This window comes from Phoenix dactylifera, chromosome 3 (assembly GCF_051530095.1).
Source record: "Phoenix dactylifera cultivar Ajwa chromosome 3, Ajwa_hap1_PhDact_Kaust_v1.1, whole genome shotgun sequence".
Taxonomy (NCBI): Eukaryota; Viridiplantae; Streptophyta; class Magnoliopsida; order Arecales; family Arecaceae; genus Phoenix; species Phoenix dactylifera.
The window spans coordinates 7149697-7172885 of NC_143192.1; the positions used below are offsets into that span (position 1 = coordinate 7149697).

General features: G+C 35.6%; 1 protein-coding gene across 2 annotated transcripts; it reads left to right on the forward strand.

Moving 5' to 3' along the window:
* Window positions 1-2489: 2489 nt before the first annotated feature.
* LOC103704933 (DHHC-type zinc finger family protein) lies at window positions 2490-21923 on the forward strand. Of its 2 annotated transcripts, XM_008788458.3 has the most exons (10): window positions 2490-2791; window positions 11777-11890; window positions 11985-12087; window positions 12186-12382; window positions 15402-15470; window positions 15562-15633; window positions 15759-15887; window positions 20379-20459; window positions 20620-20814; window positions 20901-21923. In XM_008788458.3, the coding sequence occupies exons 1-10, from the start codon at window positions 2747-2749 to the stop codon at window positions 21789-21791; spliced, it is 1896 nt and encodes a 631-aa protein (XP_008786680.3). In that variant the 5' UTR covers window positions 2490-2746; the 3' UTR covers window positions 21792-21923. The 2 variants fall into 2 exon arrangements, with proteins under 2 accessions (XP_008786680.3, XP_038972438.2); XM_039116510.2 differs by lacking the exon at window positions 11777-11890 and having other exon boundaries at window positions 2491-2791.
* The last annotated feature ends 1266 nt before the right edge of the window (window positions 21924-23189 follow it).

The following is a 23189-nucleotide window of genomic DNA, read 5'->3' on the forward strand; positions in this document are numbered from 1 at the left end:
TCATATTTCAGAATATTAGAAATTAGAGTTTCAAATATGCTATGCATGTGGTACAGCCATATTTAATGTGGTCTTGCTTAGCAGACTCCAAGATACATATTTTTTTAGCCTAGATTTAGAACTTGCCATGGATGATGCATGTTGGAGTCTACCTTTTCTTGCCTCCTCTTTTGTCTTAAGTTGTGTCTAGTAAAAGTTTAGCCAAATGCCATCTGCGAATGGGACATAGACTTGGAATAGGCTATGCCCGATGAATCATTTTACACCAATATTTTGGCCCTAAACTATTTTATCCATCATTTAATAGTCTTATGCATATTTCACCCTTTTAGATTGTATCCTTCCAATCTAATTTCTATTGTTAATTATACTTAAAAATATTATAATATGACAATAATTATTAAAAATACAATATAATAGCTTATACATTTTTACATGTATAAAATATTTTTTAATAATAAAATAAATATTATTAGATTGTTGTATTACAATATGATATGTAATAACTTTATATAGCTTCACATGCTATAATATTCATAATATTATTATATTACAAAATATTGATAAAACATTATCTTTAAATAAAACTAATATTAATACATTAATATATAAATAATGTCATCATAAATATTACACTATATGAGATCATATTATTATATCATCTTATAAAATTATATTATTACATAATATTTTATTAGCACGAAGATATTGCTATAAGACATTTATATTCTGCAACAATATTAATATTTATGTCAATGATAATAATTCTTCAATATCAATATCGTAACATAATATCATAATATCATTAACAATATATGATCTGTAATATATAATATTATTCTTCAATATTGATATTATTTGGAAAATATTAATATTATCATATAAATATACTAAAATAGGCCAAAGGAAGTCTTGTCATTTACTCACTTCAGAAAAAATGAACAATTTATTCTAGTGCATCATAAATATTTTGGCATAGGTATGCTACTTGGCATAGGTTTCCTTATTCCTATTTTTCTTATGCTGCTACTTTGATGTGGTAGGTCATTTTCTTTAGCACCTTGAGGAAGGCTACATAGTCTGAGATGTGTATTGGACGATGGCCTTCTCATCATAGATAGAGTAGATACAAGATGGGAGGCCTACGTCCGAGACATATCCTCGATTTCGAGGTTTTTTTTTGTTATACTTTTGTAATAGGAGTAGATGATGCAGATATTTATAATAGAATCCACCTAGCATGTCATTTTATTAATAACACTTTCTGTGGCCTCCAAATGTCAACTTATAGAGAAACTAATAAAGAAGTATTGAACTATGAGCATGTTTTTGTTTGACCTGCAACAGAATATTGCAGTTAAGTATTCCCATCTTCAATAGCAGTCTATGCCTACGTCTACAAGGATATGTTTAATGCAAGATTCCACTTAATGAGCTGCCAATTCTTTGTTAAACAAAAGAGCTGTCCTTGACCTTTACCACCAAATCCCATTTAACAAAAGCCATTGGCAATTAAAAAGTACTACCTATTGGGGCTCAGACCAGCACATGAGTAGAGCACGCCAGGCAAAGAGTGAATCGTACTTTTAACTTAGCGAGTTAAAAAAGCTCCCATTTTGATGCAGGCGGCAAAGATCAGACACACATTCCATTCTACCCAGATGAATTTTTGATAGCTCGGAACATCTGAAGCTCTCTCTCTGCTCAGACAGCCTCTTAAATAGTGTTCTTCACCTAGGAGCCCTACCTTTGAGTTTTCTTAAAGTCAATTTCGACGGATCTGTTGTGAATGGAGGCACGAGAGGAGGTGCAGAATTTGTCATTCGCGATCCGTACTCCAGAGTGGTGGCAGCGGGCGTCTGCTAGTTATTTGACATTTCGATCCTTGGAACGAAGTTGAGGGCTGCCTAGGCAGGCCTTCGACATGCGAGACGAGTACTACAGGCCAGTTCGGTTATCTTGGAGGGTGACTCGGCCACAGTGATTACGTGGATTTAGGAGGGTCCGAGATATGCAAGTTTGGATCACCCTTTGCTATGGAACATCTGAACGATGACGAGAGATGTAGAGGCCTTTTAGGCCAAGCATATATTCAGGGAGTATCTTGTGGTTAAGGAAGGGGAAATTGCCTTGAGCATTCCGTGAGATTGTCTTTTCTGATTTTATTGGATGTTTTCGTACACGTATTGTGTACTGACGTGTCATTAAAAAAAAAAAAAAAAGCTCGCATAATTACCAAAGCCTCCGCCATGCCAGCCGGCACAAGCTTTTCCTTTAAAACCGCTGACTAGATTCTATTAATTGGAGCTCCACTAATTGGACGGTCCTGATCTAAGGTATAACTGGCAGTTAGCGGTCAAATTAAGATCAGACGGTTAAGAAAACAGGGAGCCGTCAGGAACGGGCAAAAGGCGAAACTTAGGAAAGGGAAACGAACGGGAAACCGACCTCGGTAAAAGTTAAAACCCTTTCGCTTCGCTTTCCATTTCCGCGGCCTCCGTCGTGGCCGATACGTTCAAACGCCCCGTAAACCCTTGGGGGTGGTTCCAAACTCCGAGACGGACTTTGGATTTGCGAGGATTCGGATCGGAATCAGGGAAAGGAGTGGAGAAATCCAGTTGGGATTCGGTACCAGTACTGAGTTCAAGCAGTAGATTTCGTAGATCTCGTGGCATTTCGGTCGATCTCCGACATGGATTCTGGGAGGTAATGCTGTTGTTCTGGCGCTGACTTTGGTAGTCTGGTGATGGCGAGGCGTCATGGATGGCAACTCCCAGCCCACACTTTCCAGGTAGAGGCGATTATCCGCTATTTGACTCCAAAATTTCGATTTTTTTTTTCTTTTGGTATTGCCGTTGTATATTTTTGTTGTTTCGTTCGTTTGTTTCTGTTTTGATGGTATGAATTTGGTGAACTTGTGTTTTTTATTTTTCTGAGTGGGATCTAATGGAAGCTGTGAGCGGTTAGCGGTTCTTGCAATGTCGGTTGTGTTAATTTTACGGCGTGGGATTTTGATGTATTTAAAACATTACAGGGAACATTATCTCATAATTTGTAGTGTTTGTTGTTTGTGCAAGGGGGGATCAAAATACTTTATTTGTTGCAAATTGTTCAGAAGTTCTTTTTGCTGGTGGCTCCTTTTGTCAATCGCAAAGCCAGTTGCTGTTTCTAATGGTTCTCATGTCTTTGTAAATTTTTACGTTATTGATATTGCATGAAGCTGCACTTTTGACCATCTGGATTTGCACATCATTTGAATTACTGAGTGAATTCATATGCTTAAATTACTGGTAGGGGCCGTAGGGCCAATTGATTCTTAAAATATTATCTTTGCCTATTTATATGCTCTGTTTTTTCAACACTTCAGTTCCTTCACAAGATTTGGTTTTTCTTTGCCTCTTTTGCTTCAATCATCAAGAAAAGAAAAAGCTGATCTTGCTGTAAGTTTCTTCTAACCAGTTGTTTTATCACACATCAGTTCATTAAACAAGTGTTCCAATAAGTGATGATGAGATGAAAATAAGCGAATGATGTTATTAATTGCAATTAATATATGGTTATGGTGTTATTAAGAGTTTCTAGATAGGTACAAGATTTGCAACTTAACTTGGCATGGAATTGGATCACAGGTAACTGGAACAAATGCATGAAAAAAGATGTAAACTGAGAAATTAGTGATGATGAGATGACAATAAGCTAATGGTGTTATTCATTGCAATTAATATATGGCTATAGCGTTATTAAGAGTTTCCAGGTAGGTACAAGATTTGCAACTTAACTTGGCATGGGATTGGATCACAGGTAACTGGAACAAATACATGAAAAAAGATGTAAACTGAGAAATAGGTTAGTTAGTGGGGAAGAAGAAATTTATGCTCAATCCTTGACAAATCAAAAAGGAAAGAAAAATAGTTAAAGTCATTAACCTCCTAATTTTTTTTCTTTTTTTCTTATCACATTAGATATGTTCATATGCAAAAACATATAACCCCATATTAAAACTAATGCTAATGTTATTATAACTTCTGTAATCACACCTTCACTTTGGATTTTCTTTAATTTGATGACTTCTAATAGAATCAATTGACAAACAAATGCTGTTTGAGAGTAGACAGACTCGACCAATTTCCCCAACAAATATCTGCACAGAAAATTGTGCGAGAATGATCCCATGTCCTAGGTTGAATATATGCTTTATATGTCTATATATCTAATGTAAGAAGCATACCTTAGATTTGTCCAAAATAATACTTATTCTTGAACCAATCTTATAACTAAAGAATTTAAAGAAATAACATTACTTAATCCTATCTTTGAACTTTAGGGCCATGATAATGTGGTCAGAGTAAGCTTGTCCTAAAGATATGGTGTATTGAGGTATGCAAAATCACATATTTTTGATTAGGAAGGTAGCTTGGTTCTCATGTCATGGCTTTGAAAAATTTTATAGCTGTAGTTAAATTAAAGAAACAAAAAAATACCTTACACTTCCAATCTAAGGACTAATAGAACTCTGTGTTGCTGACTCTATGCTGTTTTGGTATCAAATGCTTCCATCAAGAGGCTGTTTAGTAGCTTGCACTTCCACTTGCCTGCAATACAGCTCTAACTGCAAGCAGAAAAGCTCTCCCTGGTTGTCTCATGATGGAATAGGTGTAGTAATCCTTCAATTTACTTGTTAAGGTTATCCTTTAGAAATAATGAGTTGGTTACTTGTTTTGGTGTGATTGACCAACAATATATGCAATATATCATTACTATGATACATCAAGGTCTTAAACTTGGTTTCGGTTTCGATCCCCTAGGAATGGTTTTGATTTCGACGGTCTTAGTGATTTGCTAGCTTCTCTTTGAGTTTCAGAGTTTCGATCAAAAAAAGATCCAAAAAATAAGAAAAATTTTAAAAAAATCAAGAAAAGGTATTTTGTATTATTTTATTGTTTTTTAAGTTATCTTGTGTCATATCTCATGTAATTTTAGTAGCTTTAGGCTAAACTTAACTGTCTTGAAGCTTAATCCACAAAAAACATTTAATAGCTATACTTATCTATTGAGTAAAATTCCAAATATCTCTTGATCAAGTATAAATTAACAAAACAAACGAATAAAAGTATCAAATTGGGTACATATATTTGTTTGGCAGGACATACTATTGCAAGGTGCACCATGCAAATTATTATCATTACAATAGGGTTGGTAGTATTGATGTGGACGAGGATAGTCATGAGATATCTCGTACATCAGCATTGTATCTAACTTTATTACACCGTACACTGCTGTTTATTTGTTCAGAATTAACAGCATATAATAAGTGCATCTTACTTTACATTAACAAAATTTACGTGAAATTAGCCCTTGATCAAACTATTAAAACCTTAAATAAATGTATGCCTTAATTATAAGATGACTTTTTTTAAAAAAAACTGTTTATTTGTTAAACCAAAAAAAGTAATAAAAGAAGAGTTTTGGCCAGTTTTTGTAGTTTACCTAAACTGCCGAAATTGGTCGGAATGACTGAAATTGACCAAACCAAAAATTTTTGTCAAATTTGGATATGTTTCGGCCGAAACTTTAAGCCTTGTTATATATTAAATATTACCATATCATTATAATACAATTATTATCCAAATGTGCATATATGTATAGAATGCTTTGTTATAATTATACAATATACTGTCATATAATCAAATGTATGTCATATATTATACTTATCACATTTTAGGATATAGTATGTGATGATATAATATAATAACATTAGTATGATATGTTTATTAATTGTATTATAAGTATATGGCAATATAATTAACATTGGACTCCACACTTTACATTAACTCCTTGAAAAATGAGCTAATGATTTAAAATCAGTCATAGACTATCCAAATTCAAGATCGAAATTGTTGAACATGGTCTAAAATTTAAAAACTGCCTATAAACCAAAATTCATGCATTTTGATACTTTCTAACCTAAGCATCGAGAGATGTCAAAATGGAAGGTTTTAATAGCATGATATTATGTTATAATATATACTAATCATCAAATCCTAGTGAATTGAAATCTATCCATTTTTTAAGATGTGTAGATTATAATCCATAAGTAGATTTCCAATTTATGTGGCCTGTCAATTTTAACATACTAGTGCAATTGATACTGTTCATTTTTGTAATGATTTGATGCATATATTAGAGACTGGTACATATATGAAATTTATTTTCTATGCATTATTTGTAGTTTAGATCATGTTTAACAATTTCGATCTTCAATCTGGATGGCCTATTATTGATTTTAAAGTCGTTAGCTCCTTTTTCAAGAAGTTAATATTGTAAAGTATGTAGGTTAACTCATATAATTATATTATATTTATGTGACGGTATATTGCTTCATATTACTATAATAGTTAATATGATTATGTTGTATTCGTAATGTCAGTGCACTCTGAGGATGAGAGGGGTACTAGTAATGATAAGAGGGGAAGGTGCAATCAGTTTCAAGTCAAGTTGTGATCTGTGGGAGGGAATGTACTCGTGACCAAATATGGCTGCAAGTGGCTTTGCGATAAAAAGTCAAAAAGTTAAGTCAGTTACTTGCGGTTGAAGCAGTTTGTCGCAAGATTGGAGGAACCAGTACCGGACCCCGTACCGATTCCTCGGCGGGACGGCTCAGTACGGGCCTTAGCGCCGTGCCGTGACGGGTTCGTACCGACACAGTGGAACAGATGGAGGAGAGGGAGAACGAGAGAGGAAAGGAGAGAGAGAGAGAGCGGGGGAGGGAGGGAGGGATGCCGGCGGAGGGCCGATGGAGCCCGGCGTCGGCCCCCTCGCGGCCTCCGCCGGTCTTCACCGGGCTCCGCTGGCCTTCCGCCGGCGTCCTTTCCCTCTCCCTCTCCCTCCCTCTTCCGCTCGCTCTCTCTTTTTGTTTCCCTTCTTCGGCTCCAGGAACGCGTCCCGTTTTCGGAACTGGAACCATACCGGTGAGCCATCGGTACGGTTCGAAACTGATGGAACCGCCCGGTTCGTATCGGTTCTGCCGACTTTGGTTTGTCGGCAATCATAGACGTTGGTATAGTTACTCACAACAAACTAACTTACAGCTGGCATCATTGTAAGCACCTAAACAATCCTTGATTGAATCCATCCTCACAATGCCTTGGATGTCATCCAAATGTTGGATCCCCATTGCATCTCTAATATTTGATGATGGAGACCTAGTATAGGACTTATTAATGATCATACAGTTGGATGCCCAATCGGGTCTCTCTTTGGTCAATGATGAATCACCTTATTGGCAGCTGGACAAAAGTAGATTATAGAATCTTTAAATCATGACCGAATGGATTCAATAATTGATGCTAGATCGTTGGTTGTTGATTTAACAATCATGTCTTCTGGTTATTGCTCCTCTTATATATTTTTGTTGATTGGATCGTCTGCAGTGTTCCTTTCATTGTCAACTAGATTTGAGATTTTGGAGTACTATTGGCATTTTCAAGGGATGAATGTCAACACGAGTGATCCCCCTTAGTTCATCCTCTACTATAGGATTGATAAACAATTGATCTTCAGCCATGGAAATTTAATTTGGTTCCAATATCTTCATTGATTGTCTCAAATCCTTTTTTTCCCTGTTTGCAATGAAACTTGCTATCTGGAGGAAAAAGATCACTCCCTTTCATCAATACATTCCATTTAAAAATTTTGCAGTAAGCTCCTAATTTTTCTGCTCAAAATAGTGATCTATGCATTCAAAAGTAAATCATGTGTTAAGGTGACAGCTCATATTACCGATGCAATTCGCCAAATGTTGTTGACAGTGTTTTCAGTCCATATGCTGCCATATAAAGAAGGCAGTTTGTTATTTTATTCTGCACTGAGGATATTGCTGCTTTAACACCATTGTTACGTAGAGATATGATTAATCTTAGCTTGGAAGATCTGCATGGAACTTAATCCATGACCTGGTCAAACTAATGCTCATCCTGGAGGTTCATGTTTAATCCTCAAATTAGAATCACAATAAGGTAGGAAACTAGAAGAAACAGATCAGAGAAGCAAGGAACAGAGGTTAATTGGATACATAGGGGAGGAGAGAAAAGAAAAGAAAGGAAATTAGAGAAGACAAAGGAAGAGAAAATAAATCACAAGAGAAGAGAAGGGGAGTTTCTCTTCTCTCTGGCTTTCTGCATTCCTGGAGTTTTTTGTCATGCTCATTGCACGTGTGCCTTCCAATTTCAATGAAGTTATATTATTACAATGAAATTATTTGGTTTAAATATAATCAAGATGCTTCATTCCAACATTTGCACCATAAGTTCTCTATGCAAAATCGCCTGTAGTTCTATATTTAAACTGCCAATAATAGTTTTAAATTTTGTAGCAACCAACTGAAGTAATCCTCTTTTCAACATTGTAATGTATAAAACTATCATATGCAAAATAGCTGCAATTATGCATTAGGTTACTGTAGCTATATTATGTGGCTATTTATTACACAGGTCACTTGATTTTAGCACCTCTCATTAAACATTATATTATTTTCTACTAACATAATACGATTAAAATAGCCAGACTACTTTGCAAGCTTATGGTGAAAACCATGTAAGGAAGTCCTTATCCAAGAAAAAGTCAAAGGGAATGCTTGATCATTGCCATGTTACTGCTGTATCCAATTGGAAGTTTCGAACATATACTCCAATTTTCTCAAAAGTCCTGACATGTTTTGCTAAGAGACTTAGCATAGGTCCATAGAGAAATTGAAAGTGAATTACTGCTTCAGCATTAATGTGACTTTTTTTTATGAAAAGGGAAAAAAAATTTCCACTTTGGTCCAGCTTGCAGTGCATGGAAGATTTTGCCCCCTCTTCCATACAGTATAAAAAAGGGGCTTTGAGACATATTTGTTATCGCATGGTAAGTGTGTACGGAAAATTCATTATGAAGTCATATCCACATTTCAGAGCCCAATGCCTATTGCAGGCAGGCAGGGCCAAGTTGCAGCAGACCCCTAAGTAGCACAATTCAGTAATGGCAGGCCTGTATGGAGTTTGTTGTAGAAGACATCGGGTGAACTAACCTTTCATTTAGCTTGCTATTACGATATTCTTCTGTAACATTACGACTTAGCAGTCTACTATGTGATCTTGAATTATAGGATGCAGTTTGACCTTGCTTTTAATGCACCCTCAGTTTCATTATTCTCACCTATGCAGCTCCTTCGTGGAAATTTCATGTCATATTATCATGATTCTCACCTATGTGGCTCATTCATGTGAAAGAAAACTTAATAACTTCATCACCTCTAGATCCATTAACATGGAAGTGAGCAAATCTGAACTCACTTTTAACCAACTCATTTCCAACTCTTCCTGGACTTTCATGTAGCTAAACTTGCCCAGTGTCCATTGAACCTTGTGTTATTCACTAAGTTGATTTGAAAAGAAAAAAGTTGACCAAGATAAGATCCAAAGTATTAAATAATTGACACATTCAGATTTCCAAAAAGCAGAGAGGCATGTATGGTCTAACACCTGAATCATGTTCCAAAGGTCTGGGGTGATGAAGATTTTTAGAGCTAATATAGCATTTCTGTCCATATTGTGTTCCATTAGGAAAGTAAGAATAATGATAAGAGGCATATTTTCTATTCTTGGGGCTGTCATGGGTGGAGGGATCTGATGAACTGATCCAGGAGGAAACAAATTGCTATGTCCATTACAAAAACATAGGATGAAGAAAAGTTTTGATTATTTTGAATATCTTGTGTGCAGATTTGCAGAATTTGGTTATTCTCAGAAGTTTTTTTTGTAGGCCTTACCCTAAGTGTGTGTGGGTGCGTCTCTCCATATCAAGCAGGTGGGCAGGTCGGTGTGGGTTTGTGGGCTTGCAGGTGTGCATGGGAGGGCGCATGCATGCATGCCCATGTCCCCTTAGATGTATACACTCGCAGAAAAGTAAATATTTTTATACATACACATATAAATAGGTATATATAAATACCCATATGTGCATATATGTACACAGGCACATGTAATAATTTTGTAATGCTAAGCATTTCCGACAGTAAAAATAATACAAGTGCACTTATGAAAGCACATAACGGAACCTAGATGATTTCAACCATATCCACAGATAGTTATGCGAACAAAGGTGCATCATAGAACACACATACTCACAAAACACATGCATCATAGGCACACATGAGCACACAAACACAGTTATAATATCACACAACACAAACTCGTAACACATCTCGCAGCCATTCATAGTGCATGCACATGTAGAGTCATGTAGGCATGCTTTTAGTGCATTGGCATCTCCATGAGGCGCATTTAAGGCATGAGCACACATGCATCATAGGCACACATGAGCATACACAGTTATAACATCACGCTACACAAACTCTTAACACGCCTTGCTGCCATTGATAGTTGCATGCACACGTAGAATCATGTAGGCATGCTTTCTAGTGCAGTTGCATCTAAGTGAAATTCATTTATGGCATTATTCTTTTGAATATTTTGATGACGTTGCACCGCCTTTAGTTAGATGAGGCTCAAAGATTAGGGGTGTCAATCTCGACAGGGACCCGTTTATCTGATCAGCCCTGAAATAGACCCAACTCGCCTAACTGGACCTGCTGGGTTCATAGATCTGATCCCGCCCTGCCAGCAGGTCAGGTCGGGCTTGAGTTAAACCCTTTGACCCATTGGGTCATATATATATATATATATTCACATTATATATTGTTGTTTTATGTAATGAGTGACATGAGCCATCAGATATTTGATCTAATAACTCAAAATTTAAGAAAAAAATAGATGGAGAAAGATTAAGAATTTTTGTATTGTTAATACATTTAGTTGTTAATCAGGTTTTGATTATTTGATACAGGTAAAAGATTTTGAGATAACTTGTAGTACAAACAATCTAAGCACTATAAAAATAAATAAGCTACCCATGCAATAAAAAGCCCAAAAGTAGATATACCTAAAGCAATTAAATGGGTTAGCGGTCGGATGCCGATAAGTGGGATGGCTATAGGTCAGGTTTGGGTCAGGCATTTTTTACCTGCTAGCGGGTTGGGTTGGGATTGTCAGGCCCATAAGCCGTTGATATATGAACCTGAGCCGACCCTGAACCTGAGTTGACCCCGAACCTAACCTGACCTGCAGTTTGTCACCCCTAGAAAAGATTGTGCCTATCTATGCATTGTGCCTAATGCATGCTTTCAACAACATCAGGATTACCTTGACCAATAATGCTCCTCTACATGGATGGATAGTGATGGAGTGTACCAATGGTGATCAGTTTCTCCGAATGGCAATGAGTTGTTCAAAATTCTTCTCCATCACGATACTCAAATTCACTTGTTCTTGTGCATACTTCTTGATCCTATTCCCCAGCACTAACAGTCTGTTCAATAATTTTGTTTCCTTAGCTGCTTTTGCCAAGCTTAAATATTTTGTGTTTCTCATTTGCTTTTTACAAGAAAGAGATGATAACTAGTATTAATCTTGATAGCACGATGTAATATGAACAGTTGGATCAGACAGAAGTATAATGAAAATGAAAAGATGTGCACTCAGTAGAAAATTGGAAAGATGTACTGTGTGGATAAAATTGCTTTTCATTTTTCATTTCTGTTTTCTCGAAAACTGCTTTTAATATAATTTATTTCCTTGCGTTTTGTTGTTTGTCTATGAACTGTCTTTCTGGAGTGGAGCTTCTTCACATATGAATGTTTTACTACTTTTATTCACTGATGTTGTTTTTTGGTTGGTAGGTGGTTGCAATAACAGTATTCTTTGTGCTATCTATTGCGTTCTATGCCTTTTTTGCACCATTTCTGGGAAAGGACATATATGAGTATGTAGCTATTGCTGTTTATAGTTGTTTGGTGAGTATTTTTGTTTCTGATTAATAATATCTGTATTCAAAATTGATAGTCTCTTGTATCTTCTGACATCCATATCATATTACTGTTGTTTCAGGCTCTATCTGTGTTTATTCTCTATGTCAGATGTACTGCTATTGATCCTGCTGACCCTGGGATTTTAATCAATTTTGAAGGGGCATCAATTTATAAGGCACAGAGTAAGATCAAGTTGTTTGTTGCTTGTTTCCGTAGAAATTTATCAGGTATAACATTAAAATACATTTTGATCTTCTTGTGTGTGAAATTGGGGATGAAGGTTCTCTAGAAGAGCCTAGCAAGATAGGCTTGAAAGCCGACGAAAAAACTGGGGAGCATAAGTCAACAACCTGCCATAGTATTGGCTGTTTCTTTTGTGCTCTTTTGGTTAAAGAAGATTGCTGCAAAGATGAGGATATCACTGAGCAACAAGCTAGCAGCGATGAGGCACTATTTTGCACACTATGCAATGCAGAGGTGAAAAATTCAAACTTATCTAGTTGTCATGTTGCTACTGGCAGGATAGTCGAGTGCCTTTTTTTCTTCTTCTTTTGCATAGTTGTCAGACTTTTCATTTTCTTTGATTGTAACATTGTTCTACGTAGCTTGCATATGGGCTAGAAAAACTCATTATGCTTATATCATCTCCCCCATGATATTTCTTATCTTCATTTATGTTATGCTTTTTATTGCCTGTTGAAGTCCAACTGATTAACTCTTATGGATTTGGAGTAGACCACTGACTTCACAAATCCTAATAATAAACAATTAAAACATTATTATTATTTTATCCCTAAATAAACATGTTCTGTGGTTGATCCAGGCATACAATGACTGTTATTACAGTTAACATAAAATAATAGCCCAAAAGGGTCCGTTATGAGGGGATATGAGAGATACAAGGAATTGGTGTAAAGAGCAAGTCTTTTATCATTGTTATAATTCCATTATCATGGCCCCCTCTAAAACCTAGACTGTTATCAACTATAATGATCATTATATGCATAGATTTGCTTATACTAGGATTATTTTAAACAAAATAATAATGGTTGTAGCAGTTGTTATTTACTGTTATAATGATAGATAATGATTAGTAAAAACAATGTTATTGCTAGCCCAAACTTTTCTTCACCTAATAAAAAAATGTATTCAGCTGGTGAAAAGAAGAATTTAGAATAGTTATTTTATCTAGTTAAACAATGTAAATGCCAAGTAGTAATTGTAATTTACATTGTAACAATCATTATATTAAAATAACAGCTTGATAATAGTTAATTTTATATTTATATAATCATATGTTACTAGAATGATCTTTTTTGAAGCTATTATGGTGCCCATTATCTTGTGCTTCTACAAGGAATAAGAGTAAGCCGATGGGCGTTTCATTTTAAGGAAAAAAAAGAGATTAAAAATATATTATTAAATGCAAATGCTCCTCAAAGGGCATCATCAAAGCCTAGCTACGGAGGAAAATAATCCATCAGCCACAAAAAATACTAATACTAGAAACATGAAGGAGCACATGGATGCAAATAGTGGTCATGTTTCTTTGATTTTTTTTATATTGGATGAAAGCCAATGTGGGGATGCCTTACCCATTGGAATTCTCCCAGCTGGTTTTCCAAGCCCTAAGCAAGTATCACTTATGGCATTAAATATGATGCTAGGTGGCGCTACCTCATAGCATGTAGGCATTTTCCAGCTACATGCACAAGTATACTGAGCAATCCTCCTCGGTAACATAGTTTGGTTTTATTTGAGGAATCTGCAATTGACTTTATTTAACAGTTAATTGAGTAGTCCCTAATTATTGAACTAGAAGAAAGCAATCAACCGTGCGATCTTTCAATCATGTCAAAGTCCTTCATTGGTCTTTGTTAGTAAATTTTGAAATTCTAATAAAAACAAGATGGTAGAATTTATGAAGATCTTGGGAATGAGATCTACATGGTGGAAGCAAATGGAGAAATAATTTTTTTAGTTTTAAATTTTTATTGAATTTTCATTTTTTTTTGATTTGGTAATTTTTTAATGCTAGCTCGGTAGTCCTATATTCTTATTTTAAGTAAGATTGAATTTAGAGGTCCTACATGGCTATATGTTGGATTAGGTAAGTCCTAAAGTAATTTAGGATTTAATTTTGCAAGTTTTAGGTTTTCCTATGTGATATTATGCAAATCTTAGTTTTATAATTTAGGACAGGTTTTGAATTGGAGAACAAATGCTTAGTCGTAATTACTTGATTCAACTTAAGAAAGTTTAGAAGGTTGCTCGAGTCTATGAATAGTTTACAAAGGCCAGTTGCAAGGGCTGCTTATGCTGAATATTTTCAAGAAGTAAATAGTTTAATTGGCCATATCTAGCCTTTTATCACTCTCTCTAGTGGTTTTCCCCCCTTTTTGACTCATTTTTTATTTAAATCATTTTCTTTTTTTTTAATTCTAATTTTTGCTTTTAATGTGCCAAATTAAGGTATGTCATCTTGGTACTGGGCTCCGTACCGGTGCCACCATATTACTATGTCAGTATATTCGGTATGGGGGCCGGTTCGGCATACCGAGTATTAGTATGCGCTCCATACTGCATACCAATATGGAACTGGTATGGTATGGTACGCCTTGTATCATCTAGTTCGATACGGTATGTGGCATACCTTGTGCCAAATATCTATTACTTATTATCTTTTTTTAGTCTTGCAGTCCAGTATTATTTATTTGCTCACATTTATTAAAGCCTTCACTTATAATTTCAGAGTGGGCAGAGTTCCATATGTTGCCTGAATTAAAATTCATGACAAGACTAAGATCTCTCTGAGCACCTAAAAAACATCAAATCTCTTTCCCTAGTATCCACACTTACTCTTTAAATTCTTGGGTGGACCTAGGAACCTTTCCTATTTCCTTAAATTGACAAAATCATTCACAGACCTTTGTCCTGCTTATTGAGACTAGAGAACAGCCAATGGAAAAAAGCAGCAAAATCCTACATCTCATAGCCCATTAAGTCAACCCCATGTGTAGAAAAACATGGTTTAGACGACAAGAGAATAAATGTCAGGTAGTGTCTATGTATCATCTACATGATATTTATATTAACTCCACATGCACCGGATTAGGTAAGCAAAGAGTGATCAACTTCGCAGTTGAATTTACTTGTCAGAGAAAGATATGCACCTGTCAGGCGGCTATAGTAATGCTTCTGCTGCTCCTACTAGGAACAGTAACAACAACAATAACCATAATGTCAGTTCTGTGCTTCATGAATTCATTTCAGTTAGCTTCATCTTATATCCTACAGAAATGTCAACTTATTTTTTATTTTCTAAAAGATATTTTTTAATTGTTTGGATTGGGATATAATGTGCATAGTAAGTGTTGATATTTATTGTTCACACACACATTTGCAGCTACATGAGCTATTGAGATCTACTAATACTTGATCATTTTTGGAAAAATATGATACATATGTCCACTTTTACATATATAATGGTTCTTAGGTGCGTAAATTGAGCAAACATTGCAGAAGTTGTGACAAATGTGTAGACGGATTTGATCATCATTGCCGGGTATATTTCCAGAGTTCATCTTGTTTTCCTTTTTGTCCCTGTATTTACTAAATTGATTTTGATGGTTCAAGGTTCTTGTCCTTTGGTGCAGTGGTTAAACAATTGTGTTGGGAGGAAGAACTATATTACATTTTTGTTTCTCATGGTCATGAGCCTTGCATGGGTAGGTGGTGGTGTGTCCAATAGTGGTTCTTATTTCTACTTCTGAAGTCTGCATTCTTGGGACTTGACTATTCTCATGATTTGTGGTCTTTAGTGATGGTAACTTCTTTTGCTGTTTTCTATAAGCTTGCGGTTGAATGTGGGGTTGGTATTGCTGTCCTTGTCCGGTGCTTCACTGATAAAAGGGCGACTGAAACTCAGATAGCTGATAGGCTAGGAGATGGTTTCTCCCGTGCTCCTTTTGCTACAATCGTGGTACGCATCAACAATATTTGATCCTTTTTTTTACCAAATTGCACCTCCTATGGATTTATGTAGATGCTAAATTGAACAGTTCCATTTTATAAGGTTAGAACTAGGAATTTTTAGAGAAGATGGTAATGACATCTTTTAACATAATTTTGTGTAGTCCTTAAACAATGATTTTTTTAGTGGTATTTATATTAAATGCTGTAAACTTTTAAATGTTCCTTTTCCATGATTTAACAAGAAAAGTTTATAAAAGTTTCTCTTTAGGATCAATTCCATGTGAAAAAGTTGCATTTTATGCAAATTTTCAAGTATGTTGGAATAATATAGGACACTGTTGCTTTCGTACACTCTTAATAAAATTCCAGCAATGTATTATAACAAAAGTTGCATCTTTTTTTTAAGTCTACAAGATAATAATATATTTTGTTATTGCTAGTATTAGTATTTCTTCATATAAATCCTCTTGAATACTGATACCTAGAATAATTGTTTATTTTTGCGATTGCATGTGTCATAAATGAAATCAATTATTCACTAAATGTGATTATATGGAAGAATTTGATTTCATTATTGGATTTGGAAAAGTCTAGGATGGAAGATTCCATCATTGGATGAGATGTTGGTATCTTACATATCGAACTTTTGGCATGTTAAGTTGTTAGTGTTTGTGACGCACAAGACACAAGGTTGTTACAGGCTGCTGCCTAACCGCCTAAGGGTTCCTGCCTAGGTGCATGGACAACCAGACTTCATTTGCTCCTCGCACTTTCTAGGTCTTTAGGCGAGGTGGCTGCCCAAGCACCTACGTTGGCACCTTGCATCATGGGTGCTGCCTTAGTTGGGGCCGGTGCCTTTTCCTTTGATTTATTTGAGGCATTAAACTTAAACTAATTCTCTCTTTAAATAAAAAATATTTACTTCAAAAGAGACAAGGTGAGTCCATTTATAACGTGTTCCTTTAGATACTAATTGATGCTTGATAGTGTCATGTCTCTAAGAAGCTTTAATGTAAGTACTTAAATTAAAGATTTCATTATTGCATAACTTATGTAGCTGATGGGCCTTATGGTTGATCAATATAGTGTTATTTGATGCACTTCTTGTAAACTATGCGTGACCCTATATATGTCTTTCGTAGGTTGTTCAACAAGCTTTCACACCCATACTTTGGAGCTTGCTTTAGAGTTACTTGGGAAACATAGCTTCTGTTCATGTTGCAATGGAAATTGGAACATTTATCCCTCGGGATATTTAAGTAATATCACAATGACAGGAAACGAAGTAATATCACAATGTGGTAGTGACATTAGATTTTTTACCTACTATATTTTTCACTAAGTAGACTACAATACTTGAAAGGGGAGAGGGCAAAATGTGGGAGATACTTGGGATTGTCTATTAGTCTCTTGATGAACCATTTGGAGGTATTTATTGGTGAAAGCAGGGTCATTGAAGATGAGCTAGTTGAAAATTGATTGCTTTTTCATGTGGGGAATTGGGGGAACAAGGTTTAAGGTTTAGCGGATTAGTCTTCTCTTACTCTTGATGGAGGTATAACCTCTAAATGATTTATTCTTAACTTAGATGATAATGCATTATGCTCTAAAAATAGTTCTTGTATACGTAACATATATATGTATGTATGTATATATTATAGTGTTTTTATGTACATATGTCTGTAAATGCTTACTATGTCGTGCCTATATATTGTATCCATCTCCATACCTTAAATCCATATTATTCAGTGCTTATATTGGTTCATATCAACAAATGATATGCTGAAGAAAAAAGAATAGTATTTAGTTACTTTATTGTTAGAAATAAGAGAATTATAAATTATAATTTGAAAAAATACACTCCAAAGGTTGTATACAGTGAGTTGGTTTAACTGTGTATTCATTAGGATTTAGAGTTTCAGTCTCCTGCATACCTTAGACGTATCTTGAGCTGAAATATTGCAGCATTTAGTTTCATTTCAGGTGGGCTCCAGACAAGCTATAAGAGGGTCCGAGAAAATTAGTTGAATGTAGCAGCAACGTGAATGTTGAAATTTATGTATGGTAAATCTAAGAGATGTTGAGTCAAAAAAATAAGAATACTGGAGAAGTTTAGGAGTCGCACGAATTAGGACTTTGACAAATTGATTGAGTTGATATTGGCATAGATGACAAAGTTCTACAAGGAGTTTTACTTTGTTCATAGTTGAAGGTTGTAGGAAAAGGGGGGAATATACATGAATGAAAATTGTGAGAGAAGATATGAAAAAAACCTCTAATAACATCAAAGGTAGCATTAAAAAGGAATGCTTGATAAATGAGGACCCATAAATTTGACCTGAAATAGTCAGACTGGTTGTGGCCAGTATTGGACTCAAACGATGCAATTGATTTTTTATTTTTTATAGTAAAAAGTTTTCAGTTCGAACCATAACTAGGAAATAATGTATCTTTTAGAAATGATTTTTTCAAGTCAAACCATGAGAAAAAGAAGAAAAGTTTCAGGATGTAGCTAATCATAGAAGTGTAAAGAATATGATAAATTTAAGGTTTTATTTAGTTTAAATCATATGGGCATTTGTCATTACTGCTTTATATTTTAAATTGGTAATCTCTCCTTTCTGAGATAATAATAAATATGCCATCTTTTCTCTATATCAGAGAGAATCTAAATGATTTCAATCAAAAATGTATTTCTGAGGAAACCAATTTGGTTTCTTAAATGCAGATAGCATGTTGTTGGAACATTTTTTTTTTCAATATTCTACTTTGGTTTGACAATATAAGTACTGTAACATTATTGGTGAATGTTCTGTTTTTGTAGAACATTTTAAACCGTTGATTCACATTTTCCTCTTTTATATTGCATTATTGAATCAAGTTTGTGTATCAGGACAGCCAAACATATCTTGATGACATAGGATGTCAGGTTTGTTGGAGCAAGCCGATTATATGTGGTTTAAATCATTAAAATATACATCTCCTTATGTATACATAGTATTTCCGTGGATGTTATTGCATGTATGTTTAACCCAGAATGTGCTGTAAAATCTTGGATTTTTTTTTGTGATTTTTCAGGATGATATATTGTTGTCATTTTGTAACTGATTTTAGTGCTTCTTCATGTAGGGTAATGAGGAATGAAGAAAGATAACTAAATAAAGTTGGGTCTAATTAAGAATCTAGAGAGTTGGTTAAGGCCATTGGGGAGGCTAGGGATGGCCCATATTATTTGATAGGTTGCAGGATCACTTATGTTGAAGCTCATGTTCCCATTTTCAAAGTTTGAAGTTAAAGTTGTCTAAGATCTTTGGTCTTGTGATCTTGCAAAAATGAGGATGACTGCATCAATCTTTTCTGGAATTTCACATAATACTGATGGTTGAAATTACCTTATGAAATCAATGTTTATTATTCTTGCCAGATGTTGCAGAGTTGTTTCTTATTTCGATAAATGGGAGGGGCAAAGAGGGATTTTGGTTGTCAAGTAACAGTTGAAGAGTAGATGAATGCAGCGACTCCTTATGGTGATTCTTGGTCAGGGTTAGGATTATCACATTGTTTGGTAATAACCGTGTGTTCGGTGTAAGGAACAAATTTCAGTAGTAAGACTTTTGTTGCAGAGATAGTTGTTATTTGGAAAAGTTAGAAAATATTCGGGTGGAACGGGTGGACCAAATGCTCAACTAAGGGTCTTGTGGAGTTTTTACTTGTTTACATTTGCTAAAGATTTCAAACCCGATACTGTTTTAGAGAAGAAATATGTGACTTGAGATTGTTATTCCAGATATGAGCACCACGAGAATGGTTGATGAACTTGAGAGACCTAAATGATGAGAGCAGTGTGTAAATGTCTATCATCCTTTCAAGGGAGTAATTAATACTGTAGAGAGCAGGGGACTTCTTTGTGTAGCAGGAATTTTGATGAAGCAAGTATCCTGTTGTTATCATGGGAATCATTAAGGAAAATCTTGGTAAAATAAAAACATCATTTCATATTGTAATACTGAAGATCCAAGAAAAATGATTGAGAAGTCGAAAGCTAAGGATATTGAAGATATTAAACTTTTGATTCTATACCAATTGCTTCAAGCTTAACTTAATCACATGGTTGGAATATCAACTCTACTAGCATTGGTTTTTTTGATCAATAACATCAAGCAAAATGAAAATGCCATACTGCCCAATGGCAAGAATCCTAGAATCCACTATAGTCTATAGGTTGTTATGTATAATCGTGCAAATTTTACTTTCACTTTGTTTTTTAGCTTGGTTCCCACAATACCATAGCTTTCTGGTTCATCTCATGAATATGATTGAAGAGATCCATTCTAGAATATTTTGACTTAAATTTTAATTTTTTCTTGGTTAATTATTTTGAAATTTTGGAAATCCTGCTTCAAAAAAATATTGGTAGCCTAAATCTAATGCAGCATCATATTTTTATCTTTAGATGATATAACGGGTGGCATGCAATCTACTGACAATTTTGTTTCAGGCCTTATGTACAGCTCTTTCATTGCTGGCTTCTGTGCCTTTGGGGGAACTTTTCTTTTTCCACATGATATTGATTAGGAAGGTTGGATACTTGGATACTTGAATAGCTGCTATTTCCCTCTGCCTTTTGTTAATCTTTGTATTTATTTTATGGATCACTTCTATTTTCCTCTTCTTTATGTTATTCTTGTAATTTATTTGGCAGACAACCTGATACCTTAGTTATTTTAATCCTTGTATAGGGTATCACGACATATGAGTATGTAGTCGCAATGAGAACACAGAGCGAACCCCCTTGTCCATCTGTACATGAGGATCAGCAAAGCTTGCCATCTTCACCAATGAGTTCAGCTGCCACAGCAATAAGTGGAAGCTCTCTTGGCTTGCAGTACAGAGGTGCATGGTGTACGCCTCCACGAATCTTTGTGGAGCAGAAGGTAGTTCTTTCATAAATCATGAAACTCATCTTTCAATGTGCGACTCTTTTCTGTGTCCCCCACTGATTTTCTCTCTCTAATAACAGGATGAGATAATCCCACATTTAGAACCGGGCCGAGTTCCATCGACAGTCGATCCTGATGCCATCGATTCATCAGAAAGAGGAAAAAGGCCAACCAAACGTCCAGTTCGCATCAGTGCTTGGAAGCTTGCAAAGTTGGACTCTAATGAGGCCATGAGAGCTGCAGCAAAAGCCAGAGCCTCATCGTCAGTTTTGAAGCCCATCAGTTCCCGCATCCAACATGATGCTGACCGATGCTCAAGCGGGAACGTAAGTAGCAGAAGCAGCACTGTAAGCGCCGATGTTGGCTTTCATAGAGAAAATCGATTGGGTATTTTGAAGTCTTCACCTCTGAAGACGTCTTACCCACCGAGCAGAGCAAGCAGGGAGGACCCCGAAATCTATCCTCAAACTCCAAGTAGCTTCAGCAGCCCTCACCACACCAACTCATTAAGTCTTACTCCATTGGAGCAGCAACCTTCCAACACGAAACACTTCAACCCGATATACCAGTCATCAGCAAATCGATCTCCTTTATCACTGAAATCAAATGATGGGAATGAAAATATGGCTGGCAATAATTCAGAGCAAGGGCCTCCTAGGCAAAGCACCACAACTACCTTAGTGGGAAGTTCAAAGACCTCAATTTACTGGGATCCTGAAGCTGGTCGTTTTGTGTCCTCTCAGAGTACTCTGGGGTCGGCTTCTCAGGGTGCTCGCACTGAGCTTTTGTGTACTGAGCAATCTATATTCTTTGGTGGTCCTCTTATAAATGAAACCACGTCAAGGAGCTTCAGACATGTTGGTGCTTCGAATCAGAGGCAAGGTTGGATTGACAGGTCAAGGGGGTCTCGCCAACTTCCTGTGTTTGTCCCCAGTGACTCTCAGAATGATCAGTTCTCTAGATTGCCATGAAAAATTTGTAGATAGAGTCGTATTTTTACATTGTTTGCAGGATTATTCCTTTTTTGAGGATCCTCTTTGCTTCTTAACACACTGAGAACCTTCTTAGGAGTTTCTCTAGATGTTTTACGCATTCTCATTTCATATATAGTTTCCTCTGCGCTGGGTTCAATGAGCTTAGTTATATAGATGGATTTTGGAGATTAGGTTTTTGAGAAAAGGATGGAAAGCCCCTTAAACATTTCTTTAGGATCATGAAATCTGGACAACAGGAATGCAATCTTAGAAACAGTCACCAGAAAAAGTGATTTTTTATTCACATCTAATTTCAGTACCAACAAATGTTGACAAATGAAACCAGATATCTTTGACCTCCTCTGGCAGCATATCTGAAAATTCCTGCTTCTCTCTTTCCCAATCTTCCGCCAAACAGCAGTCACAAGCATGCCTCTTTTATGTATCTTTTTGGTTTTTTTAATCCTCTATCAACCCCAAAATAATGATAATGACCCTACCCTCCTTTCCATGATAGCATTAAGCACAGGTATTTTGGGGCCTGCCAGTTTTTTTTTACCAAATTATCTGCAGTTAAATCTACCATTGAGCTAACAACATATGGTTCGGCCTGTTTCGTTTTCTGAAGTTACTCAGTTTGTGTCGAAAGTGCTACATGTGGTTGTAATGTTAGTGTCATGATCATCGATCTAAATGTAATGTATGAGATCAGGGGCTTCAAGAAGATTTGGATGTCAGCAACATGCCTAAATTGTTCCAAGTCCAAGATCAGCCAATTTTGCTGTGATGACACTCTCTCTCTTGATAGTTACAGGCCTGGAAGAGTCCACAACTAGAAAGTTATGGTTCCAGATCAATCCAACATTTGGCATGAGTGTTCTAAATTCACCATGCGCCAAAGATTTCCAGATCAATCAAATATGAGATTGCTATCTCTAAACCTAGTAAAGAAATAAGATGGATAAGAGGATTTATGCATTTTATTCCTTTTATTAATTCTGCTACAAATTCTGTTACTTTGTAGTGTGATAATATGGATACTGTTCACATCACAATGAACAAAGAGCATACTAGAAACTTTGGAATATTGCTATGAAATATGATCACGTTAGCGAACTTGTGAAGAAAAATAAGATAATATTGGAAATCCTACCTATTGATCAAATGCTTGCTAACCCTCTTAGTGTATCAGTTAGCAGTCTATTTTATTGTTGGTAATCATTACTCATTATAGTTTATTATTCTATAAAATAGAAGTTACAATGGATGAAGTTCAAAGGAAATTAATCAAAGTTTATCCAACAAAAATTCTAACTAATATTTCTAAATGCACCAAGTTCTGAAATAGTGGGGATGGCCCAAAAAATTGGGCTAGATATTTCATGATAGTTCCAT

Bases quoted from the DNA above. Each gene is read 5' to 3' on its own strand.
- LOC103704933 (XM_008788458.3), top strand. From the start codon at position 2,747: ATGGCGAGGCGTCATGGATGGCAACTCCCAGCCCACACTTTCCAG. The intron at 15,888-20,378 runs GTACGCATCAAC...ATTTTGTTTCAG, and splicing joins CTCCTTTTGCTACAATCGTG to GCCTTATGTACAGCTCTTTC. The intron at 20,815-20,900 runs GTAGTTCTTTCA...CTCTAATAACAG, and splicing joins GAATCTTTGTGGAGCAGAAG to GATGAGATAATCCCACATTT.